At 39.3% G+C, this 14747-nt stretch overlaps 1 protein-coding gene across 2 annotated transcripts in view; it reads right to left on the bottom strand.

The window, feature by feature from the left end:
• The window catches only part of C9 (complement C9), a 65302-nt gene that overhangs the window by 48028 nt on the left and 2527 nt on the right, over positions 1–14747 (bottom strand). Inside the window, exon 2 of one of the 2 annotated variants that reach the window (XM_027863393.1) lies at positions 2593–2710. In XM_027863393.1, the coding sequence (XP_027719194.1) occupies positions 2593–2710 (118 nt within the window). The remainder of the gene's footprint in view (positions 1–2592; positions 2711–14747) is intronic. The other variant, XM_027863394.1, reaches the window with a different exon arrangement.

Genomic DNA, 14747 nt, shown 5'->3' with positions numbered 1-14747 from the left:
CTGTCTCTAGGATCAGAGTGTCTGGTTGTTCAGACTCCATCTCTGCACTTACTGCCTGAGTGACCTTGAGTAAGTCTCTTAACCTCCTTTCTTAAGTCTCTTAACCTTACTTTCCACATCTGCACAATGAGGGGATTGACCTGCATTGCCTCCAAAGTCCCTTGGACCCTACTACTTCGTACTTAAACAACATGGTCACATTTTCAAAGAATGTGCTTTTTGTGTCCAACCCTTTTTTTTTTTTAAGATGTTTTTGTCCATCTTTGAAATCTTTCCACTTTTATTATTAAAAGTCTGATATTACATTTTATTTAAGCATAAGTATACCTTCTTTTTGACTCTTTGATGCTTGGGGAAATTTTTGTTATTTTTCTTTTTTTTTCTTTTTTAAAAAGTGTTGTGATTATATGCTTTTGAGAAGTTGTTAGGATTTCTCCTTCCTGGTTTCTTACATATTCTTTCTCTATATAGAGCATTGCATGTTCCTTGTGAAGCATTTAAGAAAATTAATTCCTTAAATACAATATCTAGCTTTTTTTTCTTTCTCAATTTCTTCTGGGAACCCAATTAAGCTGGTGTACTTTTACTGTGTCTTCTACTGTGTCTTCTCAAATCTGCTTTGTCCTATCATTTAATTACCTTTTCACTTCTGTTGCTTCCTGGGTTTGTTCTTCAATTTATTATTATTTTTTAATTGATTTTGTTGATTCTATTATTTGCTGCTTCCATATGTATCTCAGGCTTTGGATGTCATTCTTCAGTTTTACTAGTTGTTGATTCATTTATTTTTGTGTTTGTTTAACTGCTTTTTAAAAATTGCTGCAATATAGCTATATATATATGTAATATATATATGTAATATATATAGTCCAATTTACTTTTCTATTGTCATTTCTTGTCTCCCAGCAATTGATGTTTCAACCTGGGTTTCTGAGGGAATTTTGACCCTTGGGGCTTTCCCTTGGAGAAGTTCTTTATTGAATTTTAGGTTTTCTTCTAGTTACTACTCATTTTTCTGGGGTGGGAGTGGTAAAAGTGTCTTAGGTGTGCTGTGGATTTACTATAGCAGTACCAGCAGTCCCATGAGGGTGTAGGGGAAGGTTTACTTCTCCCCTGTGCTCTGGTTGTTAGGTTGAGGAGTGACAAGGAATCCCCTCTGCTTTGAGAGGATGCAGAGAAAGAGAGGAATTATCCAGAACATGGGGCAGAGGATAGTGATGAGAGATAGGACTGGAGACCCAGTGATGAAGAGCTGAGTTGTAGATTTGGCCTTAGCCCTCCATGAGTCCTTCTCCAAGAGGAGAGTAAGAACTGGGCCAAAAGGGAACTATTTTGTGCTTTGTTTAAGAAAGGGGCAGAAGTAAGCCTATCAGATAGGTCCTTAAGTGCAGCTCTTTGACTGAATTCAAACTTTACAGAACAAATCCCCTATTTAATAAAAGGATTTGTTCAATAAAATTTAGACTTAGTCAAAAGGCCACACCCAAGGACCTAGAAGGCTGCGTGTGGCCTGGAGGCCACAGGTTCCTCACCCCTGGATCTAGCAGAGGTCCTGCCAGCACCTGTCTTTGGGTGGTTTTGAGACAGTGGAAGTTGAAGTGTGAATTTCTGCCATTTTTGGATTGAGCCAGGGCAAAGAAGACTGGGAGTTCCCCCCAGGCTTGGTCATCAAGATGTGGGGAATGGAGGCCAAGGCTACTCATCCCTCCACATAGGCCTGACTACCCTGGGAGGGCAGTTGGAAGCACTTGAAATTATTTTTTTGGGGGGGTCCTGACCGGAGGGAAGCATGAGGCCTCATGCAGGTCCGTATTCTTGCTCTCCTTTGGTTGGCCTTGCCTATAGTACCTTTGTGCCTGCAAATCTGCTGTATTCAGGCCAGGGTGAGGTAAGATGGGAAAGGACCCCAACACCTGCTCAGCCTGGGAGAGGGAGTGGAATGGGCTGGGCTCTTTAGATGCCAGGTCTAGCTGGGCTCTTCAAAGTGCTCCAGGGCTACCATAAACCTCCTGTGGTAGCATCTACAGTGTTTCCTGCCTCTTTCCTCATTTTGGGGTGGTATTTTCTTATTCCTTCATTGTTTGTTTGTTTGTTTTGGGGAGGCAATCAGGGTTAAGTGACTTGCCCAGGGTCACACAACTAGTAAATCTCTGAAAGCAAATTTGAACTCAGGTCCTCCTGACTTCAGGGCAGGTACTCTATCCTCTGCACCACCTAGTTGCCCCCTTGGGTGATATCTTCTTGTTGGTGACAGTTCATGCTCGGGGAGGTAGAGGAGTTTTCAGTTTTTCTGGCTTTCTTACTGTTCAGCCTTCTTGATCTGAACTCCATATAATTTCTTATTTGAACAAAGGGGGCATACCTACCTTCACAGAAACCTGAGTTTTCTGGTATTCGAAAATGCGCATTTATTTAAAAAGTGTGTGTCTCATTGCATTTCACTCTACCTCACAAAGAATGTCTCCCTAAGAGGCTGCCTACTTTGCTAACAGCCCTAGTCCCAGAACTGAAAATCAGGACTTCTTTCCTGAGATGCCAATCCCAAGACCCCATTCATGGATGCTGAAAAAAAAATAAAGGTCTATGTCTTACCATTTCTTTTTGGCAAGGGTTACACGAAGACCATTCACCCCAGGAGCTCAGTCTGCAGTCTACAGGAGCAGGGGCCCCAGCTTCTCTCGGTAACCTGTTTAAAGTGGCTTCTGAAAGTCTGAGAAAAGCGAACACATGACAGCAGCAACAAAAAGTGCCAGTGGGGTGGTTTTAACTTTGTAATATCTTTTCAGGTCTGGATTTCTTTTTTTTTTCCTTTTCTGTACAACATGTTGAAATTGAACGAATATTAGACACCACCTACGGTGGTGTTTTGCACATAGAAGAGCTCATTGTTGATTTGAATTGGATTAACTGGGAGTCAGACCGGCTAGGTTTTCTTCACAGCTAACTGTGTGACTTGCCTTAGAAGCAATAGGAAGTAACAGGCAAATCACTTAAACTCTCTGGGAGTCAGCTTTTTGCTTTTGAATTTAAAATCCTTCAACATACATACATAATAATATACCAACAATATGCTATAATTCTTCAATAAATCTGATAGTACCCTCTTAAGACACTGATAATCACTCATTCCTTCTTTAAATTCTTTCTTTGATTTCTGTATCTTTCTTCTTTCTCTCCTGTTCATTGAATCTCAGAGCTGGAGGATCTCAGAACCTTCATCACCTCATTCTTGGATTGTAGTGATAACCTTGGCTGACCTCCCTGTCTCTGGTCTCTTACACTCCCTAATTCTATTTGTCCTCCAATCAGCTACCAAAGTGATTTTCTTAAAGTGCCCTTTTGAGCACGTCACATTCCACAATTCAACAAACACCAGCGGCTACCTGTTACCTCCAGGATCACACATGCAATTTTCAGTCCAACTTTTAAAACCCTTTCCAACCTTGCCTTTTTCTATCTTTCTAGTCTTCTTAGTCTTTATTTCCTTCCAAATTATTGATGATGCAGAAGCACTTGCTTTCTTCAATCAATTAATCAAGGATCAATCAGTAAATGTATATTAAGCACCTACTATGCACCATTAAAAACATACATAAAAAGGCAAAAGACAGTTCCTACCCTCAAGGAGCTCACAGTCGAATAAGGAAGACAACAAGCAAACAAATGTGTACAAACAAGCTATATGCAGGCTAGATAGGAAATATTAAGAGAGGTAAGACTCTGGAGTTAAGAGGGTTTGGGAAAGGCTTCTTATAGAAGATGGGATTTTTAATTGGAAATTTAAGTAAACCAGGAAAGTGTTTCTTACATACAACACTCCATCTCTTGACTCCAGATCTTTTCACTGTCTTGTCCTCTATGCCTAGAATGTTGTCTCTTCTCATCTCTGCCTATGAGCTTCACTGGCTTCCTTTAAGACTCAACTAAAGGGGACAGCTAAGTGATGCAGTGGATAAAGTACCAGCCCTGGAATCAGGAGGACCTGAGTTCAAACCTAGCCTCGGACACTTGACACTAGCTGTGTGACCCTGGACAAGTCACTTAACCCCATTGTCTAGCCAAAAAAAAAAAGACTCAACTAAAATCCCATTTTTTTCAGAAGATCTTTTCCATTCTCCACTGCTAGTGCCTTATCTATGAGAACACCTTCCATGTATTCTGTGCATTTGGGGTTGCTGCATAGTTATTTATTCATTTTTTCTCTGATTGGAATGTGAGCTCCTTGAATGTTTATGTCTTTCTTTGTATTCCTCGAACTGAGTACCATGTCTGGCACATGGTAAGCACTTTAATAAATGCTTGCTGAATGATTGTAATGGAACACTATTATGCTATAAGAAATTATAAGCAGGCTGATTTCAGAAAAACCTGGAAAGGCTTGCACAAACTGATGTAGAGTGAAGTGAACAGAACCAGGAGACGCTGCACGCAGTAACAGCAAAATTGTATGGTGATCAACTGTGAATGACTCAGCTATTCTCAGCAATACAACGATCCAAGACAATTCCAAAGGACTTATGGGTGAAAAATGATATCCACCTCCAGAGAAAGAACTGATAGAGTCTGAATACAGATGCAAGAACATTATTTTTCACTTTTTTCATGGTTTTTTCCCCTTTTTGTTTGTGTCTTTTTTCACAACATGACTAATATAGAAATATGTTTTGTATGATTGCACATGTATAATCTATATCAAATTGCTTACCATCTTAGGGAGGGGGGAGGTGAGGTTAGAAAAAAGAAAATTTGGAACTCAAAATTAAAAAAAATGAGTGTTAAAAATTTTACATGTAATTGGAAAAATAAAATATTTTTTGGGGGAACTAGGCAATGGGGTTAAGTGACTTGCCCAGGGTCACACAGCTAGTGTCATCCACTGCGCCACCTAGCTGCCCCAATAAAATATTATTAAAAAAAATGCTAAGCAAATTAAGTCCAATGAAACAGAAATCCTCTGTACTATATTCCCAATCTCTAGCCTCCATTAGAAGGACTCCATTTGTAAGGAAGATATTATTTCCCCAAATAGCCCATTCCACCGTGGGGCAGCTCTGATTATGAGGAAGTTGTCCCTTCCAAAGGGACATTAAGCCAAAGTCGGCCTCTGTGCAATTCATGCCCTTTGCTCTGATTTTTGCCCTCTGAGGTTAAGTAGAATAAGTCTAATCCTTCCTTCATAAGACAATCCTTTATGTATTTAAATACAGCCATAAGGTTCCTACTACCTTTTATTGGGGCAAACATCCCCAATTCCTTCAATCTCTCTTATTATGTCATGAGTGCCAGTCCTCTCACTATCCAGCTTATTCTCTTCTGCTTTCTCCTTCTCTTGGTCTGGGGACTCTAGGAACATGAGAGAAAGCACATGATCAGGAATGCAACATCTTCTGGGGGAAGACAGGTCTCCATAACTATAAGATAAAAAGAATGTGAGAAGAACAGCTCTAAAAGTAAGGGAAGTGTACTATAGACAGAATAAGGGTTCCAAAGGGTAGAAAGACATGGACTTAGGACAAGAGGGTTGAGTTGGATGGGGATAAGAGTTGGCAGTGGTAAGAAGGATTTTTTTCTTTAATGCTAGAAGCAATAGGAAGTTGGTGAAATTTCCTGAGCAGGGGAGTGGTATGGTTAAAACTGTACTTTAGGAATATCAGGTGGTGGCTATGTGGAGTATGAAATGGAGAGGGGTCAGACTAAATCCAGGGAAACCAATTAAGAGGTTATTGCAATGGTCAGAGGAAATGAGGGCCTGAACTAGAGTGGTTGTGTGATAAAAGTAAAGAGAAGGGGATGGACAGGGGAAATATTGAGGAGGTGAAATTGACAAGATTGGGCAACTGATTGGATATGGTGTGTGGATGAGTGTGGAAAGTGAAGAATGAGTTCTGGGTTGCCAGCCTGGGTGACTGGAAGAATGGTGGTACCTGTACTCCACAGAAATAGGACATTCAATCCAATTGTGCTCAATTTCTGTTCCCCAAACTTGGTATTCTATGCCCTACCTCCATACCTTCGGCTATGCTTTTTACACCTTGCATAAACCCCATGGTTTGCCTCACCCTAACCCTCTTCATCTTTGTTTGATAGTCTCCTTATTTTCCTTAAAGATTCTGTTCAGGCGTCATCTACTGTGGGAAGCCTTTTCCCAATGTTCCTAGTGGTTAGTGCTGTTGCCTTCCTCAAATTCGTTGTTGTTGTTCAGGCATTTCACTTGTGTCCAACTCTTCGTGACCCCATTTGGTGTTTTCTTGGTAAAGATACTGGAGTGGTTTGCCATTTCCTTCTACAGGGGATTAAGGCAAACAGAAGTTAAAAGATTTGCCCAAGGTCACATAGCTAGTAAGTGTTGGTCTTCCTGACATTAGGCCCAGTGCTCTAGCAGCCCCCCTCTTTGAATTAGCTAGTAATTTACTTATCCATGTACATGCTATGTTCTCCAATGGTACTTAAGTTTTTTGAATACAGTGATGGCATTTCATTTTTTATTTTGTATCCCTAGAACATAGGACAGTGCCTTGTATACAGTATGTACTTTAAAAATATTTTTTAATTAAATTGAATAATGAGTTATAAGTACAAAGAATGTGAGTTTAAAAAAACTGAATGTGTTCTACAAATGTTAAAAAGATCAGTTATCTTCCCCATTTCTTCCTCTCATCCCCAGCTCCCCTCTTCAATGAACTCTTTTTTCATATGGCAAAAAATCCTCTCTTTCTTTGCTTCAAGTTTTTCCCTATGTAAATCATTTGCCACCTGCCCATCTTCCTGCTGTGCTGTTAGCATTAATGAAGACATGTTTATAAAATACCTTTGCTACCCCAAAATGAAATGTGCTAATCAAGTACAAATTATTCTCTAAATATTTAAATCTCAACTGGAAAATCATTGCTGAGATCAAAGTGATATGCATCAACAGAGCAGGTGAATGTACCTCAGGAGCTAGCAATGAATGCATCACAGAGTAATGAGATGTCACTGATGGGTGCTCTGCACTCAAAGGCTTCCTTGAAAGACAGGAAAAGGTGAGGGTGGGGATTGTGGCTCTCCCATCCAATAGAAACACAAGCTCTATGCTGCTCTCTTATGAGAACCTAATCAATAGGTGGGTCCAGGGAGGGAATCCCCTGCAGTGTGAAGGAGCTAGGAGGGATCCCAGAGGCCATCTAATCCAACTCCCTAATTTTATGGATGAGGAAAATAAGGCCCGTAGTGGTTAAGTGATTTGCCCAAGGTTACACAAATTGCCAGGGGTTACAGTATGTGGTTGAGTCAAGATATGAAGTTTGGTCTTCTGACTGTATATACACTGCTCCTTTCATACTATACCACAAAGATAGTAAGTGGAATAATTTAGTTCTGTGTGGACAAAATTCAGTTTCAATTCAATTTATTCTATCAAATTCAAATTGAATAAGTAATCACTTAGTGCATACTACAGACAGCTATGTGGAACAGTGGATAGAGCACTCAACCTGGAGTCAGGAAGACCTGAGTCAAAATATGGCCTTAGACACTTAATTGCTGGGTGACCATGGACACATCATTTAACTTCCTTTTGCCTCAGTATCCTGAACTATAAAATGAGGATAATAATAGGGCCTACCTCCCCGGATTGTTGTAAGGATCAAATGAAATAACTAATATTTGTAAAGCATTTAGCTAGTGCCTGGTACATAGCAGACACTTAATAAATGCTTATTTTCTTCCTACTATGTGCCAGGCACTGGGTCAGGTGCTATACAAAGCTCCTGAGGAGCTTCCATTCTAATAGAAGAGCTAAGACACAATAAATCTAATTAAGAAAATATTATAGAAGAGTGAAATGCTAGGGGCTTATAGAGGATGAAGTGATTGCTTCCAGCTGGGGTGGGGGTGAAGAAGAAATTCAAGAAGGCTTCCTTGAAGAGGTAGTATTTGAATGAGATCTTGCCTCAGATGAATAGGATTTTGACAAGTGGATATTAATTCCTTGGAATGGGAAGCAAATGTGTCAGAAGTCACTATCAGAACACAAGGCATGCAGTGTGAATTCAATAAATGTTTGTTGAATTGAAATTAGTCAAGTGGCAACAATGAAACACTGGTATTTTATATCTCTGATTCAGAGCTATGACCAAGCTTTTCTTTTTGTGAGTATTTGGGATATGTCCAAGATAATTTTTTTTCATAAATGGCTTCAAGTCAAATCCACAATTATTTATCGAGCACTTATACTATGTATCAGGCACTATGCTATGGCTGGGAAGACAAAGGAAAGAAAGAGTCCTTCTTCTCAAGGAGCTCAGGGGAGACAGCATGAAAACAAACCTTAAACAAACAAACTATATACAAGATAAATTGGAGACAATCTCAAAGGGAAAGGACTAGCATCAAGGTGGACCAAGAAAGACTTCTTACAGAATGTAAGGCATTAAGACTTGAAGGAAACATATAGGGAACTGAGTCAAATTGATAAAAATAAGAGCCATTCCCCAGTTGATAAATGGTCAAAGGATATGAACAGGCACTTGTCAGAAAAAGAAATCAAAGTTATCAGTAGTCCCATAGAAAAATGCTCTAAATCACTACTGATAAGAGAAATGCAAATCAAAACAACTCCACGGTACCACTCCACACCTATCAGATTGGCTAATGTGACAGAAAAGGAAAATGACAAATGCCGGAGGGGATGTGGAAATAATTGGGATGTCAATCAATGCATTGTTGGCAGAGTTGTGAACAGACCCAACCATTCTGGGGAGCAATTTGGAACTATACCCAAAGGGCTATAAAACTGTAAATACTCTTTAACCCAGCAATATCAGTGCTAGGTCTGTATCTCAAAGGAATTAAAAAAAAAAAAGGAACTTCAGCTTCCTCATCTAGAAAATGGAAATAATAGTAACAGGATTGTTGTGGGGATCAAATGAAGTTATATTTACAAAATGCAAACTGCCATTACTATTATTATTAGTAGTGCATAGTCTACTAAAGCTGTATGTTATTACTGTGAGCTATTGTTATTATTAGGGAATGGCATAGGGATCTGTCCAGTAATTTCAAATAGCAAAGGGAATTATCAGATGAGGAAATTCCATCTACTATGGCACCTTTTCTGTAATTTCTAGTCTTAGAACAGGGCTTCTTATTTGTTTTTGTGTTCTGGATCCTTCTGAAAATCTGATGAAGCCTGTGAACAACTCCTCAAAGTAATTTTTTGAAGTGCATAATATAAAATACACAGGATTACAAAAAAACCCAATTATATCGAAATAGTTATAAAAAATTTTTTTAAGTTCATAGTACCTAAGTTAAGAACTCTTTTAGAGAGTTACTTAAAGGACAGAGAGGTTAAGTTACTTGCCTGGTGTCACACAGATTGTGTGAGAGGCAGGGCTAGGACCCAGGCCTTGTTGGCTGGAAAGACAACTTTCTATTCACTATCCCATGCTGACTCTGATGTTGTTATTCTTAGGAATACATACTGGACTTAGGAATACATACACACGTGCGTGTGTGTGTGTGTATGTATGTTCTTAATTGATTTTTAAATGTAATAAAAGATCAGTAGTCGTGTACTTCTCCGTCCCCTTGCGACTCCAAATAGAAGCCTATGGGCAATGAGACCGAAAGCCAAAGAAAGCTTTGTGGTACAGCTGCTTGGGTCAGGAGAGCCAGGCTCAAGCGGCCTCCTCTCCTGCTCTGAGCAGTTGAGCATGGCAGGCACCAAGGGCAAAGGACTTCAAAGGCAGTGCAGACTTCCCAGGGCATGCATGGGATCTCATATCTGCCCAGCAGGGCACTGTGCAGCCTGGAATCTGGACTGTTGAAATTGATTTTCCTATTTAAGAAAGGGTCAGGGTAAATACATGAAGTTCAAATGATGGTAACTCCCCTCCCCTAACCTCTTCGGTAAGCCAGGTTCCTCAGCAAATGAAAGTATTTTCCAAATGAGAAAATAATTCTTTGACAAGGAGCAAGGAGGGCAATGATTGAATGAAGGAAAGCTTCACTACAACAGTTTAAAAAAGGACATGGAAAAAAAGAGATATATTTTTCTTTTCACAAAACAGAAAAAAAAGATACCTCTCATCAGACATCTCTATATACGTTGGAGCCTCCATAAATCATTCTTTATAGAGTGGAATTTGGTAGGAAGGAGACCCATTTGAATCCTAGTCAAGAAGGTTTAGTTACTAAAGTCCTCAAAGACACATCTGAGTAGGCAACTACATAGCACAGAGGCTAGCAGCATTAGGCCCGGAGTTAGAAGACCCTGAGCAATTCACTTAACCTCTGTCTTCTTCAATTTCCTCATCCGTAAAATGATGATAATAATAACACCTACTTTTCAAGGTTTATTTTTAGGATAAAATGAGATGATATTTATAAAGAGTTTTGCAAACATTAAAGCACTATATGAATTCTACCTATTATTTTTATAAGGTGGTCTCATCTATATAATGGCTCTCCATTATGAACTAGTAATACTGGAGAGCTCCAATGCCCTTTCAATGATTATATATTAGGTTTGGCGACATGAAAAATGATCAATGCTCATTTGACTCAGTTCTGAATTTTGAAAGGCACAAAAATATGTCTGCTTAGACATCATGGGAAGAAAAGCTAACCTTTGCTGCTGCTTCAATGTTCCCCTCCCAGTGGAATGTAAGCTCCTTGAGGGCAGAGACTGTTTATGTATTTGTGTTCCCATACCTAGGACAGCGTTGGGTACATTGCATGTACTTGATAAATGTGAGTTGAATTTAATTGAATTCCCCTTAATTTCTGAGCTTATGCTTACATCAGTGCATGCATTTGTTGAGTGCCTAATACAAGCAAGACAACTGTAAAATGAGTGACATTCAGGTGGAAAGAAGGAAAAATACCCTTCTTCATTTATCCACAAAACATAGCCAATACAAGGTCTATGAACAGGCTCAGAGAGGCCAGTAGGTTTATAATAGAGGGTGTTGGAAAGGAGTGGAATTTCTGTTTTCTTTACCTATAAAAATTGAATGGTCAAAAACATTTGGTTAGGAGATATTAACAGAACCATATTTATAAAAGAGTCCAAACATTTCTACCTGCTGGATCACAGTCTCTTTCTTATGAGTGAGTTAAAATAGAGACTCAGAAAAGCCTCGCCTAGTACACATGGACTGTTCAAATGGCTTCTTGACAATTGGACTGACTAAATGTTGGGCTTATCCAGAGTGTAAAGCTATACAAATCAAGTCAACAAAAACATCAAATCTGTAATTCGGTTGTCCTGAAAGAGTAACTAACAAAGCCAACAATTGCTCCCTGGCTCAACAAACACTGTTTATATGTGCCAATTGCTAATGTGTAGACTAAGCCAGCAGGCTTAGCTACAGGCATACACTGATTTATGGTCTATGATGATCATTTACAACTTGATGAAAGAGGGCTCCCCTCCAATGCCGCCTCTTCCTAGAAGCCTTCCTTGATCTTCCCAGATGGAATGATCCTCTCCCTTTCCAACCGACTTCTCTGATGCACTTACATAATTTTGTACGATACTTCTTTACATCTCACTTATTTCTCTATTAGATTATAGGCTCCATGAGGGCAAGATCATGTATTTGATGCAGTGATGGATTTGGCATCACAGGGCCCAGGGTCATTTCCTGGCTCTGCTGCTTATAGACCTGTCTATGCTTGTATAAGCTATTTTACCTCTGTAGGTTATAGGTTCTGCATTTCTAAAATAAAAGTTTTGTATGAGATCAACTCTAAAATTCCTTCCAGTTATGAATCTATGATCTTAGGGGCAGCTAGAGATAGAACTCTGGGACTGGAATCAGGAAGACTTGAATTCTAATCTGACCTTGGACACTTACTAGCAGTGTGTCCCTGGGCAAGTTACTTAACATCTGTTAGCCTCAGTTTATCTGTAAAATGGGGATAAAAATAGTACCTACCTCCCAGGGTTGTTATGAGGATCAAATGAGATTATACTTGTAAAGTGCTTAGCACAGTGCCCAGGACAAAGCAAGTGCTGAATAAATATTAGCTATTATTACCATTATTTCTCCTTGGGACCTAGCATAGCATCCTGTACAGACCAGATGCTTAATGATGCTTAATGAATGTTGTTGATAGTTGTAACAGGTGATATATACAATATATTCACATAGTAGATAGAAAGGTAGAAATGGCTTCTTTTAATGATAAATAAACAAAAGTTCCTCAATTTCATCTGCTCTTTGCCATTCATTGAATGTTTGCCAGTCAGGCAGATATGTTACATATGAACCTAACCAGTCTTGCTTAACTATAATATCACTATGAGATGAAGAGGCACAAGTGCCTCATCTATCTTATTTCATGTCCTGCTTACACATCTTCATCTTTCTCTGAAGCCCTCTTTTATTGTATTCAGCAATGCTACAGAAGGTTCTGGCGCTTTGTGGATGCCAAACAGGAATTTATGATTCATGAAAAACCAATAAAATCATGACAACTTGCTATCCCCAAATGCCTTTTGAACTTTCAGTTAAATTGTGAAATGGCTGCTGTTCATTCTCTCTTTGTGAGTGTTAAAAGGGATGACATTGCTCATATATGGAGAAGGACCTTCTAGGTTAGTAAATCCTGGTTCCATTTAGCTCAAAATATACTAATTAAGCATTTATTATGTACAACTATTTGCCATGCAGGTACTGCAGAGACAAAGATGAAAATCAACATGGTTCCTGACCTCAACTTATGGTATATTCAACTAAAGGAGAATTAGATTAAAGAAAATTAGAGGCATCAGAATCTGCATCTGTTCTATGGCAGTGTAACAGGATTTTGGGGTTGACTACTTTCTTTTTTTTTTTTAAAGGTAATTGGAATAGGTGACTTGCCTAGGGTTACACAGCTCGTAAGTGTCAAGTGTTTGGTCTGAGGCTGGGTTTGAACTTAGGTCCTCCTGACTTCAGGGCCGGTGCTTTATCCACTGAGCCACCTAGCCACCCTGGTTGACTACTTTCAAGGGGCAGTCAAGGTGGGGTGTTCACCTGTAGTAACTAGAGGAGCCTTTCCCATGTCTTTCCTCTGAATGCATGTCACAAAAATACATGATTAGAAAGGACAACATGACACATTGGGATGTAATAGAATATCAGAAGAATATAAGCTCCTGGTGGGCAGGACTTTTGTCTTTGTATTTCCAGTGCCTAGCACAATGTTTGGTACACAGTAGCACTTAATAAATCCTTGTTGGTTGATCGATTGATCATCTAAATGCTCCCCTATAATCCTTGCTATGAATGACTTCCAGACAAAGGATCCTAAAACATTAATTTCTTTTAATATTCTTCATTTTTTTATTGAAAATTTAATAATCATCAACAAAAAACATTTTAGGATACAAAGAACAGGGAAGGGGACTGTGTAAGAAATTGTAGGCTTCCATTATGTAGAATTTTTAGAAAGAAATATGTATTAAGATTCCACTTTACTCTTCCTGGCCTTTAAATTTAAAATTTCCTGAAGTAAACAAAAAGCAGAAAGAAAAAAAACAAATAGGAAAATAGGTCTTTGAGTTTAAAAAAATGTTAACTTGTAAAGAGTTAAGTGTAATAAAGACCAGACTCTTTACCCTAAAATTGGGGAGGGCTAACTCCCTCAGTGGGGCAGCTAAGTGGCACAGTGGGTAAAGACCGGGGCCTAGAGTCTGGAAGACAAGTTCAAATGTGAAATCAGACACTTCAGTGTTAGCTGTGTGACCTTGGGCAAGACCCTTAACCATGCTTGCCTCAGTTTCCTCTTCTGTAAAATGAGCTAGAAAAGAAAATGGCAAACATTCCAGTATCTTTGCCAAAGACAACCTTTAGTGGGGTCATGAAGAGTTGAACATGACTGAAATGACAACAAAATTCCTTCAGTCCTTTAAACATATAATGAAAATATCCCAGAAAAAAAAGCAATAAGTCCCCTCAAAACCATCTCTCTCACTGTTTTTTTTTTCTTTTGGTCACGTTTCAAGTTTGGGGAACATAAACTCCAGGAGTGATTCACAGAATTACTCCTTTGCCTCTGGAGGGTCTTTAATGAGGAAAATTCTGAACCAGAGCAGAAGCATAAGACCACAGGGAGCCAGAGGCACTATAGAGGGTCTAACTTCACTTAAAATTCTCATGGATGTGTCTGACCTGACTATCTATTAATTACTGACCCAGACTACTAAGTCAGAAACACCTCACTCCTCCTATCTGTGTACGTTTGGTCGTCACAGGTTTCTGGAGGGTGGAGGTCCCAATCAACTAGCTCTCCACCCAGAAACTCTTTCCTCTTGCTCCCCTAATCTCTGTGATTTACAGTTGTCCTCTACTTAGACAAAACATTCCTCTACTTGTTACCTCTAAGAATGCTTTCATCCCTATCAAGGTCAGCCTGACCTTTCCACAGTACTTACCCTCCCCTGCCTCCTGGTCTATGATCCTGCAATTCTAATGATTGCTCCTCCCCACCCCAGTCATTCTCCTCTTAGATCTCTCTGTAGTTTTTGACATGACCAACCACTACTACTTTCTGGATATACTCTTTATTCCCTACCCCCTTCTCCTCTCCACATAATCCACTCAGTTGTAGAATGTTGCCTTGGGGCCAAGCTGTCCTGATTGAGGAGTAATGGAATGGCAACTCACCCAAGTCACCATATCTAGCTTGCTACCTAGCCTGGTGCCACATGAATCTTTGGATTATTACCTATCATTTATTATACTGTTCAGAAACATTAATTATTATACTTTTTA

Source organism: Vombatus ursinus, unplaced genomic scaffold (assembly GCF_900497805.2).
Source record: "Vombatus ursinus unplaced genomic scaffold, bare-nosed wombat genome assembly UNPS02014772.1, whole genome shotgun sequence".
Lineage (NCBI taxonomy): Eukaryota > Metazoa > Chordata > Mammalia > Diprotodontia > Vombatidae > Vombatus > Vombatus ursinus.
Note: the sequence above shows the minus strand (reverse complement) of the source record. Positions and strands in the feature narration are given on the sequence as shown.